This window comes from Tachypleus tridentatus, chromosome 1 (genome assembly GCF_004210375.1).
Source record: "Tachypleus tridentatus isolate NWPU-2018 chromosome 1, ASM421037v1, whole genome shotgun sequence".
Taxonomy (NCBI): Eukaryota; Metazoa; Arthropoda; class Merostomata; order Xiphosura; family Limulidae; genus Tachypleus; species Tachypleus tridentatus.
Genome location: NC_134825.1, coordinates 23,128,567 through 23,153,146, shown reverse-complemented (window position 1 = coordinate 23,153,146; position 24,580 = coordinate 23,128,567). Strand labels below are relative to the sequence as shown.

At 32.3% G+C, this 24,580-nt stretch overlaps 1 protein-coding gene across 1 annotated transcript in view; it reads right to left on the bottom strand.

Moving 5' to 3' along the window:
• The window catches only part of LOC143232214 (uncharacterized), a 105,811-nt gene that overhangs the window by 9,798 nt on the left and 71,433 nt on the right, over positions 1-24,580 (bottom strand). Inside the window, exons 3-4 of the mRNA XM_076467376.1 lie at positions 5,360-5,488; positions 2,071-2,226 (exon numbers count right to left, since the gene is read on the bottom strand). Coding sequence (XP_076323491.1) covers positions 2,071-2,226; positions 5,360-5,488 — 285 coding nt within the window. The remainder of the gene's footprint in view (positions 1-2,070; positions 2,227-5,359; positions 5,489-24,580) is intronic.

Sequence of the window (24,580 nt, the reverse complement as noted above, 5' to 3'; positions counted from 1 at the left end):
TATAATAACGTTATTGTTTATACGTATGGCGTAGTTATTGAGTAAACACCTTAGAAGATAGCGTATGGTGGGACAAACATGTACGTGTTGTTATTCTGGTCTGTATAAGTTATTTTGACTATTTGATCGTTGAAACGTACATACGCACCTGTTTTGAATAATAAAAAAGGTGTTTTTGGTATTTTTTTAACAGAAACCTGCGTTCAAACAATTTATTTTTACTAGGTGTAGAATTTTGTCCAGAAGTTACAGCGCGTGTGAACTCATTTCACTGTCCAGAAGCGAACAGACATCTCTAGAGCAATATTTTACCCACGTGGACTATCCATAATCCTGAAACGCCATCGAACTACAGGTAACATTATTTCAGGAAAGTCCACAGGTAGACGCCAAAAACGTACAACCAGAGATGACCAAGTTTTAATCACGTTTAATCAAGATCGAAGGAAGTCTTGCAACACCTTACAACAGGAATGACATAAACACATTCATTCCAGGGTATCTAAAAGAACAGTAAACACGAGACTCACCAAACTCGGTTATTTTGCACGAAGGGCTTATCTGCAAACCGATGTTAACCAGAACTCATTACCGTCACAGTGTTGCTTGGGCAAGACAGCTTGCCAACTTACGTTAGGACACTGGCAACATGACATCTTTTCAGATGAATCCTGTTTCTGGATGCTAAAAGCTTATGGTAGGATTCTTGTTTGTCATTTACCTGGAGAACAGATGAAGAAAGACTGTATTTCCTACAAGGACTCACAGGAGATGGTACAGTACATATATGGGCAGTTATTCATCATGGTGGAAAAAGTGCCCTTCATATCTCCCATAAAATGTCAATGGCACCTCCTGCAAGCTTCACATAGGAATGTTTGGCAATAAGTTTGTGTTCCAGGATGACAATGTCACTGTGTACAGTGTGCGTAGTAGATAATATTATCTGGACCAGGAGAATATTTCAAGTTGCCATAGGCATCAATACCTCTAGACTGTATCCCATCGAGAACTGTTGGGCAAAACTGAATTGGAAAATTGCTAAATACTATGCTAAACCAGCTACTGTAGCTGAGTTGCAACGCCTTCTAGTGACAAGTTTAGGTTGAAATCATAGTGGGTTACATTAAATAACCTAATCAACAGCATGCTAAATCGCCTTGTGCAAGTTATTTGAGTGTAAGGAGGTCCAACCATGTAGTGCATATGTAAAATAAACTGATATAAGGTTACAGGCGTTATTTATAATAATTTGATGTTATGTTTTTACATTATATATATTTTGGTAAGGTTTTGTTGTGATAGGTGAAATGCTGAGTTGCAAATTTTTCTACAGTTGTCTGACAAAATTGATTGCTGTTCTAATAAATCGCTCATGATGTCCAAAGCTCCTGTCTCATTGTACAAATTACATATTTCGATGTTTGATATAACACGCATTTCTCCATTTGATAGAGCTAATTGTATTTGTATTCCATCTTATAAATAATAAACTTATGTGTTACAAATTAGCAAACATTTTGGCCAATGCTGTATTAGACTTACTAAATAACACGTTTTTGTATTGAAAGTCAAAATGAAATTCAATTCAAACTTGGCTCTGGAAACACTACTGTGCCTGTAAGTATGTTTTGATTAAACGCAACTTAGACGTTTAATATAACTCTTGTCGTTTGACCGATATTAAATTTTCTTAGTGTATAAACATAAGTTTTTACCCTACAAAGGTGCTCTGATGACTCACCAGTAAGTCTGATGGTTTATAAGATTAAAACTCGGGTTGCCATACTCTAGTTGGGCAGAGTGCAAACAAACGATTTTATACCTTTGTACTTAACAACAAACAAATTTGAAAGAGGTAAACGCCCCTCTATTAAATATAACAAAAGAAAAACAGTAAAATAACAAAAAAACAAGCTCAGATTTAAACTCTCATTAAATGGTAAATTCTAATTTATGGCCATTAAAACAATTTCCTTACATTTTACTCACTCAAGAGAAATTCATATTAATAAGGAACTAAGATATTTGTCAGTTAGTCCATACATTACTTCAGGTGATAATGCCTACCCATACATCTAATGGAGAACTGTACATTTCCACCCGTTTCAGTGTGTTCTTTTGCTATCATATGCTCGTGCTCTGGACATCGACAGACATAACTTCCTGGCGTATCAAAACACTTCGCTGCGCCACAACGGTCATTTACTTTACATTCATTAATATCTGAAAAATAACAGCAAAGTTATACCAATTAATAACATATCAAATATACACACACACATATATATTTATATATATATATTCGTTTTACTTTGTTTAATTTGTTATTACCTCTGGCCTAAGTATCGGATGTTTGGTAAAGATATCTAAAATCAACTCTGACAATGGTCCACGAGTTTAATTATTGTGAGAAATTTCATGGATCGTGAGTTGGAAGTTGATTTTTATTTGTATCGTACATTTTTCACAGTCCTCAAGAATAAAAAAAATTTTAGGGCATTTTTTAGAATTTTAATTAAAGTTATCGTCGTGCCTTAAGCTTTTTTTTTCATTCTTCTAAATTATTAAAGACTTTCAGAACTCATCCAGCTACTGTATTAACACAATGTCCACAAGTATTCAACCAGGACTCACAGCAGTACATTTGTTTTGTAAAACATGTTATATAATTTAAATTAGTGATATTTAAACGAATTTAGGCTAAAACATTTAGAACTCCTGATATTCTGACATTATGTAGATAGTGATATATGACAGAACGTACCATTTAAAGATGTATTTATAAAATTTGTTATTGAAGTTTCGATCGTAACCTTTCATATTACTGGTTACGCCAGCTCCGGTTGCGAGACTTCTACAACCCTAAAACATTTCACTTTATCAATGCCTTGTGTGCCAATATTATTTGAAAATTATTTTATTAGGTTGTCCAGAAATAAATGTCGGAATTCTCGCGATGACATTTAGAAGCTGAATACTGAGTTGGTTTAATCCAATGTTTGTCGTTTACAAGGTGTTTTAATTGTCTGCTGTTCCAACCCTCAAGGCAGTATGGACAAGAAGGACTCTAGTCTGATTTTCCTCTACGACTTCAAACTGCACGTTCAGTAACAAATCCATGGCCAAATGCTTGATTGATGTTTCGGCTACGGATCTGTTACTGAACGTGCAGTTTGAAGTCGTTGGTTCCAAAGGTTTTAACATGGAGATGAAAGTCTTAAAGATCACGAAGGCCGTGGAAGGAAGCCATCCGTAGATGAAAACACATTAAGGGTAGCAGTTGAGACAGATCTTCGAACAACAGTACGTGAGCTTGCAGAAAAGCAAGGCACAAATAAATCAAGCATTGCTAACCACTTGATTGCGATTGGAAAGACGAAGAAGTTGAATAAGTTGGCTCCGTATGAGCTGAAAGATCAACAAAATCGGCGTTATAAGACCTGTCAAGGATGACGCTCCAAAAATTGAACGAATTTGGAATCGAGGTTCTGCCTCACCCACCTTATTTCCCAGACCTTTCTTTTACAAATTTATTTTTTGAAGCACTTTGACAACTTTCTGAACAATAAACGCTTTCAAAACCAGGCAGCTGCAGAAGAAGCTTTCAGGGAGTTCATTGACCATAGAAACTCTGATTTATACAGAAGGGGCATAAACACCATTGTTACACGTTAGCAGAAGTGTGTTGAATCAATGGTGCTTACTTTGATTAAAGCATGTTTTACAACACCGATTTATACTTTTCAAAACTTCGCAGTTCAAAATAACTTTTACTTCTGGACAACCTAACACTATATTCTTCACAGCCACCATTTCGCTCATTCAGTGAATTTGTAATTAGTATTGACAGAAATAGTTTATGACAACTATAAGCTATGGTTTCTTTGCTTACAATTTAAAACTTAAAGCAGTTAATAATGTGGTAAAAGACAAACAACTAGGAGAGTGACTGAAATTATTATTCAACAAGCATAATAAAAAAGTTTTCATTTCACAAAAACAAAGTTGGATCGATATATATACATAATATAGATAGTTGTAGAAATAAAAGAAAGTTTTAATGCTACAAAACATATTGAAACACGAAAGTCTAAACTACAAGAACCGAATTACTTAAAAGCTAAACATATTATCCCTAATTTAGCGAATCACTTTAATAAGGTTATTCTGAGCTCAAGTAGGGAGAATTTTTAATAAACTTTTCACGATAAAACTAAAATATTAATCAATCTAATAATCTTAAAGAAGTAAGTAAAGAGTATTTACGTTTATTCTCAGAGTTTAAAAAGTTGCAGAGAATGAAAACAACTGGTATTGTAATTATTCAAAAATTATAAAGATCTTTATCAAATACAAGTTCATAGCTACTCCGCATGTTATATATTTGACACAATTATTAATCTTTCTCACTATTTTTTGTAAGCTGCTTTTGCTTCAATATATCAGACTGATAATGCTCCTTTTATTTCCAATATCAGTAGCAAAAGTTACTTTTCAATGCGAAACGCTCATTAAAACCCATGGCTGAAACTACTTTAATTTAGTCTTTAACGTCATAGAGCCAACTGAATATTTTGTAATATTATGCACGTTAATGTCACAGAAAGGCTAGAAATAAGGTATTTTATATCCCACATTTCAACATATGTTTTATTCTAGCTCAATGGGAAAAACTGAGAATTAAAATACCCCAGTACAATTGAAATTATCTTACATGCCTGAACGTCTAGAAGAAGTTATTTAACATTAAATACCAAACTTTAACATGGATATTTGGAGAATCTGTTACGTAATAAACTTTACAGAAACTATAACAAAATTAGGTTAACTTTCTTTTCCCAAATGGAAACATTTTACTTGAGGAAATCAGTTTAGGTAATTTCTAACTTAAACGTCACTTATTATATAAAAGTGATCAAAAAGCAAATAAATTATGCCTTATTTCGTGAACATAAAACAAGTAAAATGAAATATGAAATATTTACTGATAAATTCGATAAGCCTTCCGGAAAATAGCTGTAAAATCTTTAACACTTTGGCTCCCAAGCCTATTTTATCGACACTTTCCAGGGTCCCACAAGTCGTTTTACAATTACTTTTTTTAAGAAAGAGTGTATATTTAGCCATTTTGTCTCAGCCAATAAGTAGCCCTTTGAAAAAAAACAGAGCACGACTAACCGGTGGGTCATGTTGGTTTTGCTGAAAGGCTATCACGACTCACCGATGGGTTGTGTGGGTCTTGTTGATAGGCTATCACAACTCACCGTTGGGTCGTGTGGGTCTTGTTGGAAGGCTATCATGATTCACCGATGTGTGAGAGCCAACGTGTTAAATACATACAAGATTTTAAACTTACCAACGCAACTACGTTTGTCGGTGTCTAACCTCCAACCTTTACGACACTCACACTCCAAACCTCTAGGAGAAGTCTTACAAATGTGATCACAGTTTCCATTATTTATTCGGCATTCCTCAACTTCTTTTTCTGTTTATGATATATTAAATACATTGAAACACAGCTATATTTAATGGCACAAAAATATAGCTATTACAGTAATGCATAATTTTGAAAGAACTACTAAAAGAAAACTTCAAGTACTTGCAAAACCATTGTAGTTTTTGAAAACCGTAGTTTTATTTTCCACGCCTGTACAAACATATCACCGTCGTTGTATCTCACGTAGGAAAAACAAAATATAGAATACAAAAGCGTCAGATAACTTTCCATGGAAACATATATTTCTGTCTCTTATTATTAAGTACGTAAGAATCATCAAGGACAAAATTGGCAGTCAGGAAAAAAAACGCTTTTCCAATAACTGCCTTATACGGATCTTCTCCAATAAAAACCTATTGGGATACATCATGCTCCAAGTTAAACAAAAAACGCTGTCTGACTAACATTAGTTAGTTATATTAATAAATATAAATATTTATGAATAAATATTTGGTCCACGTGTAGCTACCGCTTTGGTCGCTAATTCATTCTGATTCAGTCCCTTTAAGTTACACGCTCAATCCTTTTTCGACCGGACCTTTTTTAAGCTGTTTTTGATCAGATACATACAACAAAAACAACATTATTTTTAGAAGTATATTAGCCTAAGGTAGAAAATCGTTCCGCTACGATATTTTTAAAAAAATTCTAATTGTTTTTAATTTCGCGCAAAACTGCACGAGGGCTATCTGCGGTAGCCGTCTCTAATTTAGCAGTGTAAGACTAGAGGTGGGGCAGCTAGTTATCACCACCCACCGCCAACTCTTGGGCTACTCTTTTACGGACGAATAGTGGGATTGACCGTCAAATTATAACGCCCCCACGGGTGAAAGGGTGAGCATATTTGATGCGACGGGGATTCGAACCCGCGACCCTCAGATTACGAATCGAACGCCTTAACCCACCTAGCCATGCCGGGCCCAAAGTTCTAGAACAACGACTGTTTTGGCTGGCTTGCTGACAATGTCAGAGAGACTAGAACAAAAACAACTGAGCCATTTGATCCAATATTTTATACAACTAAATACAGCTGTCTAAACTTGCAAACCAAAGTAGAGGTTGAAAATATATTTTAAATGTATTTAACTTGTATAACTCTACTTGTTTATGTACTTTGTATTGCAGCATTTGTTTTGGACCATTCTTATAGCAATTCTACGAATAACGAAAGATGCCTACTTTCTGTTAAAATTTATTTTTTAACCCATTTATTTTATATTTAGTTTTCATGTCTATGAAATGGACGCAACATCTATAAACTTCAGTATAAACATATTCCTGGTAGCTTTACCTTTTATAAGTATTAAAACCACGATCACAAATTTATAAACCATAATCCTGATTTGGTTTACCGATAAGTGTATAAAGCTACCAAATATGGATTACATTTTATCAATTGCTGTTGTAGTTTGATACTTCGTTCATTGCTCTTTGTAGCAGTATCTCTACTTCATTTTAAAGTCCTAAAGTTTTAATACTTTTGTATGTTTGTTTTTCATGTTAAACTTATATAAAGTATACACTTTGAAAGCTGTTGCGTCTATCCATCGAAATGTAGCGCCATCAATTGGGTTGAAAAGATATTAAAGTACGTGGATATATGTTTACCATTTATATTATACCTATACATACATACATTTTATATAATAGACAAAAACAAGCCTTACCAAAAATAAAAAAAAACGTTGCTCAAATCAAAAGGACTTGTATGATATAGTCTATAATGTGGAATATAGAATGTACCTTAGGTTTCAGTCTTAACCTCTGTTGACCAGAAGAAATTCATAAAAATAAATAATAAAATAATCAAAAGAAATAGAAATTAGGAGAGCGAAATGTAGGTGTCTAAGCACACAACGTCCCACATCTTTATCACCCTTTATTGCATGTAGGCAATTGTGGAAATGTGATTGCTTTCAAAAGTAAATAACAAAACAAAAACAAAATAAGATACTACCACTTAAGGGTAAGTAAGAAAAATATATACCTTCTGCAACTAGTATTCCGGCCCCTATTATATTGGTAAAATACTCATTATATTAGTTAAATACGTTTACTGTGCGACTAAAGGATCCCAGCCTGTTATAAAAAAATTACTAGTTTAACTCCCAAACACCACCCATTAAATCCACTGTAACTACCAATCTTTAGATTCTAAACAAGCCTTTATATTCGATAAGGTGTTTATTCACATGAAAGTAGTGAAAGGTTCTTGAAACGGCCTTATTGACAACTAAAATTATTTATCAGAAAGTTTCAGTAAAATTTCCTTACTTTTTACTTCTTTGTATTTACTTAATACATTATCATATTTATCACAGTATATGTTAATAATTTTATTTAATATTATGTTGAGGAATAGTTCGTGAGCGTTTTCAAATAATTTCATTCAAGCATTACATGCAAGACTATACAATACTTCAATGCATGAACACATTAACCCAAAACATTTATTATGATACTTTATTTCATGTAATACCTAGGTATATAGTATGCATTGTTTTAAACGAAATTGCAAGAAATTAAATGCGAAAAGCAGATGGTGTCGAAAATGCTCGAATTTGTCCACTTGACATTCCATTTAATGAGCTGAAAATGAAAGCAAAAATTAAAGACATATGAAAATCAAACACATCATCTATTAGAGCAAAAAATTATCTACCAAATGACATGAAATATTTTGTGAAAGCGTTTCATTTACGAATATATTTGTTTAACTTGAAAAAACGCTCACGAATTATTCCTCAACCCAATATCTTTGTTAAACCCATCAAACATTAATTTTTGCATCAATATTTCGACATATACAATAAAATATTGTATTTTATTAAAATTTTTAAAAATCTGAATAATTGTCAGGCTATAATTCTTATTACAGAAGTGCATGGTGCATTACTATTAACAGAGGGTAAACCATATCTTAGAAAATAAAAATATTTTATCAAAACTATTTAGATTGACATCATTATCAATTATTGTAATTTCTAGATCTAAACCATGTACCTCTTCATTAGAAATTGAAGTATTTTAAATTTCTAATTCTAGTGGATAAATAGTGTTAATAGCATCATTTATATCAACTAAATAATCTACGTATGTGTAAGTTAAGGCAAGATGTCCAGGTTTAGGTAATTTTCAATAACATATTCTCATAAAAGTAAAGATATAAATTTGCAATTCAAGTAGAATATTTAGTTGCCATTGGAACTTCTATTACTTATTTAAGTATCTGATTATTGGAAATATGTATTTTATCTTCTTGAAGCTACATTTTTTTTTTCCAGTACTATGAAAGGATAACAGAACTGTTCTATAAATGAACTAATACAGCAATTAAATCTTTTAATCGAATTAAGGTGTACAGTGTGGTAAAATCAAATGTTAGAATATTTTGTAGGTTTTCACAATTTCTTATATATTATAAAATGGGTTATTTTTATTATTCGAACCGTGTGTTTCTTAATATTAGCACTAACATTTAAAATTTTGTTAAACAAAACATTACGTAGTTTATTTAATAAAATGGCTGGTTATTTAATAATTGTTCTCATTGATCTAGAAATAAATCTAGATTTAATCGGAGATTTATTGAGTTTAGGAATAACATATAGAAAATGTAAATCTACAAAATAATTTGGTTTAGAATAGTTTTTATAAGCTTTAAGGAAATTATTAATTACTGTATCTTCAGATTGGTTTATAAGTTTAAAATTTTTGTGCTATTGATTATTTTTATCATAATTAATGCGTAAAACGTTTTTACAAATGAAGCCAGAATTACAATTAGCTTCATTAATCGGAACTATATTTTTCTTGTAATTCTTGAATCTTAATTTTTTAACTGACGAAACGATAAATCTATACGATACTTCTTTAATTTTATATGGGGTAATTTAATTCTTATTTTTTTAAGTACATAATACTTTTATTTAAAAAAACTAGCCAATTAAGATGTAATTAAGTTTCGAAATATATTAATCAACATTGTTTTCAATAGATTTTAGAAAATTTTGCTTGTTACATTTTGTACCAATTCTGTGTTTATATAATTTTTTCAGTAATTCACATGATCCTTTATTTATTATAATTTCCAAGTTACCAGTCACACACACACACACATATATATATATATATACGGATTTGTATCGGAATATCAAAAGACCGATATCCACAAACCAGTCAAGGTGGAGAAATTTTGGAGCAATAATCCAAGCTGTCTATGTGCTATCTTTGCCCATGTGATCAGTTAGAGGACGAAAACGTTGCTACTTTAATATTTTTTTTTCTGTTGTACCGGAAATGCTAACTACTTTTTAAGTGTATAATTAGTATATATGCGCATGATATATGATAACCAATCGTTCGAACGTTCAGGTTTTCGTTTAGGAATTTGATAGGATAATTTGCAATTATTTGCAATCTTTGAAGAGCCCGACTATAAGTACTAACGTACTTAAAATCCTTGTATAATATAAAAACTAAAAAAATAAGAGTATCAAAAACTAGAAATTTTAAAATACAGTAGAAATACCACTATAAAATATAATGGAACAAGAATTAACCTGTTCAATGCCGTAGACGAGATAACTCGTCCAAGCCGATCGGTAACACAGTGCCACGGACGAGTTCATTTGTTCTTAATAACACCTAACTTCAACGCTAGATGTTAGATGTCAGCACCATACATGCATTTGACCTACTTACAAATTGTTTCACTTTTGATCCAAAATGGCATACGAAAAAAGTTATAAAATGAAGAAGCATTAGAGTGTATTGTAGTAGCTGGAATACGTGGCAGTCAACAGGTTAAAGCAACAATCACAAATTTATAAAATCTTTGTTTGTTTTTTTATAGCAAAGCCACATTGGGCTATCTGCTAAGCCCACCGAGGGGAATCGAACCGCTGATTTTAGCGTTATAAATCCGGAGATATACCACTGTACTAGCGGGGGACTTATGAAATCTAATCTCTACTTTGACAGCTTTATACACTTATCTGTAGGTCAATGTAAAGATTAAATTTTGTAAATTTGTGATAGTGATTTTAATTTTTATTTCGTTATTTTTTGTAGCAAGATTCCTAATTCATTTCACAGTTTATAATTTATTAATACTCTTGTATTTTAAGCTGTATTTAATAAACACGGAAACTTTAAATATCAACTATTTTGCCAAATTTCTCATGAAAACATAATATGCCGAGCATGGCCAGGTGTTTGTGGCATTCAGTTTGTAATCTGAAAGCTGCGGTTTCGAATCCCTGTCATACCAAACATGTTTGCCCTTTCAGTAATGAAGACGTTATAACGTGACGGTCAATCCGCTATTTGTTGGTAAAAGAGTTTTGATTTGTTTTGAAGTTCGGTAAAGCTACACGAGAGCTAACTGCTTTAGCCATTCCTAACTTAGCAGTGTAAGACTATAGGGAAGGAAGCTAGTCATCACCACCCACCGCCAACTCTTGGGCTACTTTTACCAACGAATAGTGGGATTGGCGGTCACAAAATATCGCCTCTACGGTTGAAAGGGCGAACATGTTTGGTGTGACATGAATTCGAAGCTGCGACCCTCGGATTACGAGTCGAGTGCCTTAGCCACCTAGCCATGCCGAGGCATATGGTAAAAGAGCCACTTAAAAGTTGGCGGTGGGTGATAATCACTAGTTGCCTTTCCTCTAGTCTTACACTACTAAATTATGGACGGCTAACGCAAATAACCCTTGTGTATTTTTGCGTGAAATTCAAAAAACAAAAAAGATCAAAGAAAACAAGTTCTGAATGTAAACAGTTAATTTTTCGTTTTACTTGAAATTTATGAAATAATGAATTTAAAGAAAAATGATATAAAATTACGAATGTTAATTTTTCATTATCCAGCTATCCACAAATAGTGTTAGCTAATCTTCTGTAAACATTTTTTAACAATACTTTTCAGAAGCAAATAATTAAGTTTTAGTTTGAAGTGCACATTTCTCAGATATATAAAACAAGCAACACTTGTATGATAAAAATATGACTGATTTTTATAAGCATTACGAAAGTATCTAGTGTTTTCCATTGAAAATACAAGTCTATTCATATTTGAGAGCTTACCAACTATCCTTGTTTTTAAACCACAATTCCCAATTGGCATCAGACAAGGAACAGTTGAATCGAAATCGTTCGCACAAATCCACTGCCATTTCAATTCATAATTTTCATTTGATAAAACTATTACCACAACGCATAACAATAGATTCACGAAAAAAACTCCATTATTTGCTTTAGCCATACTTTCAGACAGCCTTCATATCACACACTGAAAAAAAGGTTTTTGATACTAAACTCATTTTTTTTGTTAAAATTCTTCTTATTATAAGTTAGAATTTACAACTAGACGTTTCTATTAATATAAATAAAAGAACAACGTATTTTCTAGAATCTATATATATTAGCTCAATAATTTACTATTAGAACTTCCTCCGAAGCAATCGATAAACTAAAAGATCGCCAGCGAACTCGTAAGTAGTTTATGGTCAGCTCAAGAAGCTGTAATGCTAAAACAATCAACTGATAAATATGTATATATATTATCTCTACTTTATAGGTACTTTTTTTATTATTCAATGTTAGCATGCCTAACTACAGAATCTACAACAAGCAACGCAATCAATACGATATTAATATGAAACGAGTCTCGATAAATAAATTTAAAAATACAATTAAGAATAAATTAAGGATAAAAGATAAGTATTTTCCCAATAATTTTGTGCACAAGTAATTGACTTGTAATCATTATAACATCAGAATGATAAAGATGAAAACAATTTTAAATTAACTTAGCCTTAATGTGTAGTCTTCTTAAGCCTTGATCTACCTTTTACACCTAGGCCTAATTGTTGCAGCCTAAGTCGTAGACATAGTTGAGTAAAATTTAAGTAACGCAAAGACTGAATTTGTTAAAATCTATTATAATTTGTTTTCCAATCTAATGTTTTAAGTTATATTAGAACGTTAAACTTAATGACGGATCCAAAACTTAAAACCACTACTTCACACAGTTTAATGCAAACAGCAGAAGGCTGAGGTTCGAGATTTGTTGTAATAGCATTACTATGTAATTTAGTGACATCTGAATTGGGTAGAGTTTTTAAGGTAAAGGTAATACTTAAAGTGAATAACGTTGATGAAACGTTTTAATGAAGTTTAATAATATCATTATTGTTGTTTATTACATTCAGTATGATCCTTGTCTTTAGAATTAAATATATTATCAAAAAGTGTAAGAATACACTACGAGATTAAAATGTTAAACTAACTGATACGTCTATATTTAAAGCCAAGAAATTTTATTTTTTGTTAAAAGAAAACTAAATGAAAGTAACAGCATAAGTAATTATTTGCTTTTTGAATAAGAAGAGACAGTGTTTATGCAGCTTTGTTTGTTTGTTGCTATTATGACATATCTACTGTGGACAATCGAAGCTCAAATTCTAGCGTTGTAAATCTGTAGACTTATCTCTGTCCCACCGGGTGATCGTTTACGTAACTAATTAGCAGATGTCTTCATAATAACGATTAAAATTTAATGTTGATGTTAAATGTTAGTTCTAATGTAAAAATCAACGTAGTTTTAGATAAAGTGTATGCTTGTTTATAGCAAAGCCACATCGAGCTCTTTGCTGTATCTACCGAAAGGAATAGAACCCCTGATATTAACTTTGCAAATCGAAGAGTTATTGCTGTCCCACTGGAGATCAGTTTTTTTATTAAAGATTTTAACTCATGTTCATAGTATTGGTAGTTCTAACTTTTTTTTTACTATTTGAAGAATTTACCATTAGACCATTTTAAAAATTAGAGTTTTGAATGCCGTTATTTTGATGATTGCCTCTATTCAGTCAAAAGTATCTTTGTAGGCGGCTGGTGCTATTTACTCATTGTCCTCTGTCTGTTAAGCATTTCTAAGTTAAGAACAACAATGCCAAAACTTTGTAATGTTTTAACCTGGCCTTTGTAAATAAAGTGCCGTTCTGGTTGAAAATACCAAATACCTTCTGATGGTTGTCATGGGTTCAATCAAATTTAAATCAGTTCCATGCACTTCGTACAAACACAAACCAAATCAAAATGATAATTTAAGGATTTAAGATGACTTTAGAGGAATTCAGAGACAGTTGTTTCTTTCTATCTTCATAATAAAGAAAAAAATGTTAAATGTAGGCAAAATAATTTTCACTTTGATAATATTACTAGAAAATAATAAGTAAAAAACTAAAAAGGTAATAAAACTAAACTTAAAATGAATTATAAAACACAATCTATTATGAGCTGGAATAGTAACAACACAAGCCATTGGCAACAACAATATATGAGCCAGACTTATACTTGAAAAGAAACTTTAGTGAAGTGAAAGAATAAAATAGTTTATACAGTTACTTGCAAAAGAATTGCCCACCTACAAAGATTCTATATTTTGTTGTTGTCTTAGCTTGCAGCCATGAAACTTTCAAATAATCCTTTATAGTTAGAATCTAAAAGAAATCTACTCCAAAGTGAGAAAACTAATAGACGCTGATATTACACATGTTACATTTCAAAGAGAATTAGAATATTCTCAATTGCATATGTATTCAAACTCTTTGCTATAACATCCCTAAAACAGTTCAGGTGCAGAAAATTAATTTTAAAGGTCACAAATTAATGTAATGGTATTTGTTTATGTGCAATCAAAGTTGTTTATATTGTCTTTGGAGCAAATGATATGAGAAACAAAACATGAAACAAAGGAGTTTTCCAAAAGGTTAGAGATAAAGTAGTAGACAGGCACAAATCAAAAAAAGTTACAAGAAAATTTCAGAGTCGCTGATAATCCCTTTGAGTATGGTGAAGTCCATCATTAAGAAGTGGAATGTGCTTTATACCAGCCAGTTCACCATCCAGATCAGCTTGCTCTTCTAAACAAAGCAGCCAGGCAAACAGGAAACACTGATTAAGGATGTCACTTGGAAAACAACAGTGGCAATGAATGACTTGAAAATTTCCATGTCTAAAATAGGAGTCAGTATTCATTCATTGACAATATCCCAGTTCCAACGTAAAGCTAGTTTGTAAAACGAGAAGCAAGAAAAAAGCCATTAGTGCAAAAGAATAATCTTAAATCACACATGGAATTTGTGACAAATCATGTAAATGATACTGCAGATATGTGGCAGGTTTTGTGGTCAGACGAGAAAATAATTGAACTTTTTGGTCTAAATTCAACGTGTTATGTTCGAAGCAAACCCATAACAGGACATCACTTAGTCAAAACCATCCCAACTATCAAACATGGTGATGGCAGCACCATGTTATGTGGATAACTTTCATCAGCTGGAACTGGAAAGCTTTTCAGGATTGAGAGAAAGATGAATAGTGGAAAAGACAGACTAATCACAGTGGAAAACCTGCTTTAATTCTCCCATGAATCCAAAACTGGGTCGAAAATTCACATTTCAGCAGAACAATGACCCGAAGCACAATACCAAAGCCACACTGGAGTGAATACAAAAGAAGAAAATAAACGTTCTGAAGTTGTTCAGACAAAACCCTGAGTTGAAACCAGTGTATATATATATGGTGAGACTTAAAGATAGTTTAAATATATTGCTTTGCTTTGATGCGGAATAAAGTTTAAAAATATTTTAGATTTTAACGTGTTTCTTTTCAATATTACTATTTTGACTGAAAACTTTTATTAATTTTTGGAAGATTATGCAACAGATATGTTTAGGCTACAAATGATTACTTTGATTAATTTGGGTTTAAGCATTTGATTAAAGTATAAGATGATATTTTTGCTAGTCTTAAAAAATTACACGCAAAGTTAAATTGTCAAGATGGTGAAAACCATTGACTGTTTTGGGTTATTGATTACTTAGACTTTAGATAATCTCTAAAAGACTCAGTACTTTAGCTGTAGAAAGAGTGGTCTCCTAGAGGCTGTTTTTTTACCATATTAAACACTCTTAAGACACATGATGGTCTGGTATCTATAACAACCATTTAAAATATTTTGACCTTATCAGGATGTAATTAAGGTGAATATAGAGAATTTATAAAGGCTTATAATAGGCTGAATAATTTATAGACAACCTATATATATATATATAGATTTGATATTCTATTCTATTCCAATAAGAATACAATGATTTTCATAGATTTTACTAGGTACTAGAATTAAAAGCAATATATTATTTTCTGTATATGGCCAAGAACAATAAAGATTTAACTAATAAAAGCTACGAATTATACAATGTTCAACTTTTTAGAAATCGCAGTATTCTTGTATTATGCAGGGACGCCGCCTGTCGGTTATTGTTGATTTTAACTCTCTTCCCGTGAGCTTGATAAATATTACATTCATGAAACGGTGTAAGTTGCTATTAAACCTAATTCCCGATTAAAATAAATAGATAAAAATATGTTAATGTAAGATATTTATATATGTGAGTGTGCGTGTGTGTGTTTTAAGCTGATCACAGTTGGTAAATACAACGAAAGCAATTTAACTTTGTATAAATAATCTTTGTTCTGCAAAATGTGAAAGCCCAGTCCCATCGTACCGAAATACTTCCTACCTGATGAAGAGTATCTGTTCGAAATGTCACACAGAATATTCTAGAAAAAAAGATCTCATTTAGAAATGTCAATTTTTTGTTATTATCTTTCATTCAACTTGAGCTTTATTTAATATTACGTAATTATAAAGATTTTGTAGTGTCTTGGATATACTGATTCCCTCTCTGTTCTTCCATAGGATTTTTTAAGTAAAACATTTAATTAGAATCGTTGAGATAAAAGCACAAAACAAAACGCAAAGGAGAACAAAACATCTAAAGGTGAAGAATAATGGATATTTTAACAATCTACAACATGAAGTCTATGCTGTAAAAAGCAAGAAAACGGTGAGAAATTGTTTTCATAGAAATAGATATTCTAATATTCTATAACATTACGTTTATACTGAAACAAGCAAGGTAACAGTGAGAAATAGTTTTTATATACATAGCTGCTCTAACATTTTATAACATTACATTTATACTGAAACAAGCAAGGTAACAGTGAGAAATCATTTTCAGAGAAATGGATGCTGTATGAAACTCTAAAGTTTAGATGTCACACATCCTTTGTTAGCTTAATACTAAATATTTTAATTCATAAAACAGAGAAGTAATGCAATCTGAAAAATATATTTTAAATATCAAATAAGATTGTTTTACAAATTATTATAAATTTGACAAAAAGGACAGATATCGGTAATTTAAGCTTCGTAAAGCAATATTATTAATAACTATTGTACGAACAGTTTATTATTTAAAATGAATATCTATTGACCTCAATGTTTTCTTCAGTTTCTGTGATTTTAAAACAATATTTTGATAAGTTTGTAATCTTCATATCAGCTTATACACTAAATTACAGCTACTAAAAGATACAGACAGTACTTATAAAGAATTAATTATAGAAATCAGTATTATTTTAATAAGTTACACAATTTTCTCTATTTGATTTCTCATAAGCTCACTAGATGACGCGACCATACAGATATTGACTAGACTTCGGATTTAAATCAATAGTGGTGCTATCAGTAGAATAAATAAGTTCACGCAAGTAATTATGTCAGTTTTGTCGATCAGATATGCAAAATTAGATTTCTTACGTTAAATTTCCTGCATGCTGCTAAGAATTCTTGAATTTACAGACAAATATTCTGGACAATGGATCATATGATTAAAAGTCCGACAAGCTAGTGTGGCTTAGCTTAGGCCGCTGGTACAGCGGTAAGTCTACGGATTTACAACACTAAAATGAGGGGTTCGATTTCCCTCAGTGAATCCACCAAATAGCCCGATGTAACATTACTATAAGAAAACACACACGCTTAGCTTAGTAAATTTTAATCATTTCGTGTTTAATAAAATGATAACCATCAACAGCTGTGTATGTACCATAAATATACCTGAATTAAATAGCACTAGTGACTAACATATATTTATACTGCCAGTCTGAAATTTGTTAAAAGAGTAAGAATGAACCAAAAAACGACACACCTATAAAAGGAAAACATATAAATTGTACCAGAAAGAAAGTCCTACCTAAGTGACTATTATTAAATAACTCTACACATATAATACAAAATAAATTAAGATCTATTTTCTCAAAAGACAAAAAACGTCTCATGGACTTACAAACACTTTACGTACCGTGATTTAATGAAATTAAGGAAATTTATTGACGAGTCAGGCGCTCATGTTACAAACTAAAAAACTGAACTTTGCGACAACGAGTTTATGGTGGAATTTGATACCGAGCTAATTAACTTTTTAGAGGGAAGGTATGTCTTCTTTTTATCCATATAAAAAAATTAATCAATCAGTTTGATTTTTACGTGCTAAAGCTCTTTAAATAAACGATATATTTCAGTATTCACTACATTGCATCGTGTGTAATTATAAACAGTTTCAAAGTTTCATATCTATTTTCCGTTCGTATTGCGGAAAATCCACCAAAAGAAATCGCGTTAAACACCTAAACAGCCAACAGTAACTTTAATACGCCACGTTTTTTCAGTTGAAGTCTGATATCAGGGTGACGTTTCTTTATGATAAAATTGTTCTTAGACTTTTGTGTGATTTCACAAATAAGTGCGTACAATTAAAAACACCCCAATAAAATTAATCCGCAGTTGCAAGTACACTGCTCAACGTGTAAACTAAAAGGATTTGTTTGTTTGTGGAATTTCGCGCAAAGCTACCGGGCCATCTGAGCTAGCTATCCCAAATTTAAAGGAGATAAACTGGAGGAATGCAGCTAATCAAAATAATCAAACGCCACTTTTGAGGCTACCTTTTTACCAAAAAAAAGTGTGATTAATTATCACATTTCATAGCCCCACAACTAAGAGGGCAAGCATATTCGATGACGGGATTCGAACTCATGACAGTCAGGTTGAGTGTCCGAACCACCAGTCAATAGAAATGTGATATTGTTGCATTTAGTTTCATTTACTTATTCGTAACATTTTTTCTTTTTTGAAATTTTGTTGCTTAAAACTTTCCATAAGATTAATTCAAATAATTTGCTTTGCTCATAGTTCAGGTAGAAAAGTTATATTTTGAAATTTAAAATTAAGAAAAATAAAAACGTTCGAAATAAATTCAAATTTGAAATTTTACACGGTCCATAATGTTTCTCCAGCTGTTTTTTCTAACAATATGTGTGTTAGCTGCAGCTATTTGACGACATTCGTTTGTTTGTTTTGTTTTTTGAATTTCGCGCAAAGCTACAAAAGGGGTATCTGCGCTAGCCATCCCTAATTTAACAGTATAAGACTAGAGGGAAGGCAGCTAGTCACCACCAGCCACCGCCAACTCTTGGGTTACTCTTTTACCAACGAATAGTGGGATTGCCCGTACCATTACAACGCCCCCACAGCTGAAAGGGCGAGCATGTTTTGTGCGACCGGGATTCGAAACCGAGACCCTCGGATCACGAGTCGAACGCCTTAACACGCTTGGCCATGCCGGACCCCCGACGACATTCAATTTATTCTTTGAATGTTATCATATTAGAAATGTAATAGTTCACACAATACTTGAATATTCGTGTGAAGGAATACAAAACTTTGTTTTGTTTTGTTATTTTGATAAATTTATCTTTTCCGTGTTCTATTTTTACTTTTAAAAAATGACCAAGGTTTTTCAGGTGAAGAGGTAGAGGAAACGAAAGTTTATCGATAGTTGAGAAATCTATGTAAACTTGATGCATGATCAAGCTGAGATAGAAACTGAATTTACAGTAGAGCGGACAGATTTTATGCCTGTAGGAACTTAATGGTGTGCCTGGGAAAAGTAGGCCTGCGACAGACTGTCCAGACTACTGAAGCATTATGGGGACTTCTGCTTCACTGCCCATTTATTCGTAGGTGATGAACGACACAAAAAGTTTTCTGGGGCTGTGTCGGTTACCAAAGCCTGTTTCTGAATAATAGAATATCCAGAGAATATAATCGACAAGGTTGTTATACAATAGTCTGAAAATACTGTTCGTGAACAAAGGCTATTATATGCCTAACAACTTCGATATTTATGTTTGTAACCTTTTTCTTCAAACCACCCATAGGTATAACAAAAATTTCTATATCCGACGTGTATTTTATGATCAACTAAAGAACCTACTGGCACGTGCATTGAAGTCATAAAATCTTTTCAGCTATAGTTAGGATCTGTTTTAGGTTATCTAGCTTGTCAAAATTGCGATTAAGGTCACGTGTGTATATTTGTAATGAAAACCAATAGAAGTTTCGAGCAATGGGAGTTAGATAAAAAAAAAACAGTTAATTTTTATTACAAGCATTACGTGCTCATTCATTATAAACTGGAACTTATTTCAACAACATATCAGTATTGATCATAAAAAAATAGTCTTATTTTCCTTCATTTGCATACAATAATATTTACCCAGGTTGAACCAACTAAACGTAAGAAACGAGCTGTGTGGAAAGAATGCCTTGCACGTTTATATATTTGCACTATATAAAATACGTATTTCTCGGTCTGAATTTCCCTTGTGCGTTGGATAAAACCTAAATGTTTCTTCAGCATATTATTTCTGTATTTTTATCTTTTACAGTACGATTTTGAACTACGAGATATTCTATGTACACTTCTAAGAAACTGAAACAGAAATTGAAATACGTCAGATTCAATTGTAGCCTAGTACGGTAAGCCTGACTGATTGTGGATTATGGTTCGATTCTCTTACAGGGTCAAAAATAACGTTCTTGAATTTGTAGGAATGGAAGTTTGAAATTAAGTGATAATCGAGGTAGCCAAACAAATGTTAGCAATGTAAAGTGTTAATTATGAGAAGTAAAGTTTACCCAGACAGCTTTTATACAAATATCCGATTAAACAAACAGCCATAATTGCCAAAGAAAGAACTATGTTCTATAGGTATACCTTTATCAGAGGTTATGTATTTTGATTGAAAAATAATTATATAAATTATAATTAAAAGCTGTGTGTTTATAATTTATTTCGCTATTTTGTGAAAATAAGTGAAAAATTAAAACGATACTCACCATATATACATGTGGAAAACAAATAAAATACTAAGTGTAATTAAAAGATTTTTTTCCCGTGATAATTAATGAGCCTCCTGGTTTCCAACTGAAATATGCGAATTTTTTTTAAAAAATAGCATATCAACCTTAGTATAAATATATAAAGAAAATTAGAGCTTATGGTATAAACCTACCAGGAGCATGTGAGTTTACTACAAAAACACAGAGAGTTATATTTACTATTATCACCTCGCACATTAGAAGCGAAGAAAAATGTTATTCCTAAATAATAGTTATTGAGATCTAGACTGTTATTTTGAGATAACCACGATTCAATTAGAAACTTATAAAAAAGGCAAGGTATAATCAATCAATAAGTCAATAATTTGATATAAATAGAAAGGAAATTCATAAAAAGACGTTCGTTTTTAGAGTTTAAATGTGTAAGTGTGAGTGTGCTGGGGATTATAAAGTAAATAACAGTTTGCATGCTGAACTTTCTGATTCAGTTCTGGACTCAGTTAATCAAACAGTAAGGTCTCTTTTACACGATAGTTGTGCTCATTGTAGGATATTGTTAAGATCTCAGGTTAATTTGAATGGGCGACTACGTCACACTCATCCAGCGCGTACTCCAATAAGAACGTAAACAAAGACCCAGTGTTTTGGAACACGATATAGATGCCTACAACGTAGTCTTTCATTTAAATTATTTTAGAATCTTAGCAAGCAAATCCTTGAAAAAGATAACTTATGTTTTATGAACTGAGACAAGAATTTTATCAGGATCAATTGAACACGTGAACTACCATTAAGCTGCATTCTTTATTGAATGTTATACTATCACGTTTTACTTCTATTACATCTAACGAAAAAAATAGACTGACATCCCTCTTACATTAGTAAAAGAAAAACCTATCAATAGGTGTTTACGTATTACACTATGACAAATTTTGTTCCTGGATAGTATTTATTATTTTTTAATTGCTTATGTTGTAAAAGTACAGAAAATGGCCATTATTCCCTTCAAACTTTGCTTTTGTGACCTGGATAATGAAATTTGAAATTAATATATTTTCTATCTAAAACTGGACAAATTTGCACATTTTCATTTACATAAGGTCTGAATGAAACAACATATTAATCAATATTTACGTGTGTTTATACTAAAGTTATACAAAAATGAACAAAAATGTTTGTAAGTGAGTAGTTTTTCGAGATTTGCGACTGTAATGTAAATCACTTTCATGTATTAGTCCCCAGATATAGTCTCCCATCATGTTTTCGTTATACGTTCCCAGGTCACAAAAAGCAAAGTTTGAAGAGAAAAAACAGGTCTTTTCCATTTACTTTAAGCACAAGCAATTGGGAAATAACAATTTCTGCTCAGGAACAAGAAAAAATTTTGTTACATAGTGTTATTATCTAGTATGATTATACTTCGGTTAAAGTGATCCAGTCACTTTTGTTTTCTGCTACAGTCCCAACAAACACTTAAAGCTCCAATTTTTAAACTAGCAGCTAAGCTAAACTGTTGCACCTTTAACAGATAATGTTTATGATGCATGTAATTACTGAGAGATTCAGTCCCACTTACACTTTTGAATTCAAGAAACAGATAAATGAACGTCAGCTGCATTCTTTATTGAATGTTATATAATAAATGCAGCCAGATTATCATAGGCAAAATAGAATCAAGCCTCTCGATTATTTACAAACATAATCAATTGTTAAGTTTAAAAAGGAAATGTAACAATTACGTCTCTCAACTGACGAATTATTTTAAGGAAGCTGAGACGTGCGAGCGGGGTTGAATCACAAACATCCATTTTAATTTGTGCTTACGTACGCTCATAAATTAACCTCTCATTAGAAAACGTTCTACTGACGCCACTTACGACCATACGAGACCAGCAGATCTATTGGAAATACTGAGAGTGGAGATACAAATTTGTTGTTGCTGTTACTGAAGTGTCATAACACGTGGTTTTAGGGCTAAGGATGAGACGCCGGGCAACCAAAACCAAAGAACGTGTGCAACGTAACGCCAATAAAACCTATGATGTCCTGATGGTGTAATTTGACAAACTTACTTTATTATTGATGTTAGATTCACCAGATAATCCTGTTGAGGTATTGAAGCTTACATTGCAAAGGTAAGGAATACGTGACACTTAGACAGCCTGTTTACACTATAAAGGTAAGAAATACGTGACACTTAGCCGGTCCGTTCACACTATAGGTGAGAAATACGTGACACTATAAAGGTAAGAAATATGTGACACTAATCAGTCTATTTACACTACAAAGGTATGAAATACATGACTCTAACTAGTCTGTTCACAATACAAAAGTAAGAAATAGTGACATTAACCAGTCTGTTTACACAACAAAGGTAAGAAATACGTGACACTTAGTTTGTTCACACTACATGCTCCCCAGTGGGAGAGCGGTAGATTTTCATATTTACAACGCCATAATCAGGGTTTCGATTCCTCTCGGTGGACACAGCAGATATCCCGATGTAGCTTTGTCGTAAGAAAAGCAGACACACTCATACTACAAAGATAAGAAATACGTGACATTTAGCTGGTCTGAGAAATTATTCTGCCATAAGACCAAGCTGTATCAGTGACAAACTCGATTACAGTTGTTCGGATCACAGCTGGGGTCAGTTACAGGGTAGATTTCTAGTTGACCTAATTACCCAGATACAACACTGGATTGCTGGGAAGCTCTGGGTGAGTGAATGGAGGGGAGGACATTCCCTAGAATTTCATCCAAAGACCCAGAGCACGCATGGGCGTTCTAGATCAGTCTTAGCCGTTGGAGATACAAATGATCTCTGTTACTGCGAATTTAAACATTTCAAGTACTCGAGTTTTTATGTGTATGTCTTAAACGAGTAATAACATACCAAGATATTTTGTATGGTATTTTTTAAATTATATCTTGACATGTTATGATAGTGTAATGGCTCGCCCATTATAACATGTCATAACCTAAAGATTAATCATTACAAGATGCCATAAGGAAATTAAACATCGTATTATTAAGGTTCCCCAGTGGGACAGTGAGATGTTTGTGGCCTTAAACAGGTAGAAACCGGGTTTCGATACCCGGGATGGGCAGAGCACAGATAGCGCATCGTGTAACTTTGTGATTAATTCTAAACAAACTCTTTACCAAGAACTATTCAAGCAAGAACTCAGATATTATATCACAATATGTTGTGTAAAATTGTTTTCATTTCTTTTCATATGTCATGCATTTAGAGACTGAGTTATAAAAGGTTTATAAATGTGTGTGTTGATATATGTTTAGCATATCATTGTGTGTGTGGATATATGTTTGGTATATCAATGTGTGTGTGGATATATTTTTGGTATATCAATGTTTGTGTGGATATATGTTTGGTATATCAGTGTTTGTATAGATATATGTTTGGTATATCAATGTGTGTGTGAATATGTGTTTGGTATTTCAATGTGTGTGTAGATATATGTTTGGTATATCAATGTGTGTGTGAATATGTGTTTGGTATTTCAATGTGTGTGTAGATATATGTTTGGTATATCAGTGTGGGTGTGGATATATGTTTGGTATATCAATGTGTGTGTGGATATATGTTTGGTATATCAGTGTGGGTGTGGATATATGTTTGGTATATCAATGTGTGTGTGGATATATGTTTGGTATATCAGTGTGGGTGTGGATATATGTTTGGTATATCAATGTGTGTGTGGATATATGTTTGGTATATCAGTGTGGGTGTGGATATATGTTTGGTATATCAGTGTGGGTGTGGATATATGTTTGGTATATCAATGTGTGTGTGGATATATGTTTGGTATATCAGTGTGGGTGTGGATATATGTTTGGTATATCAGTGTGGGTGTGGATATATGTTTGGTATATCAGTGTGTGAGAATACGTATTTTTATATCTAAGTTTTTCACCCCATAAGTCTGAATATTTTTATGTTCTTTGTTTAG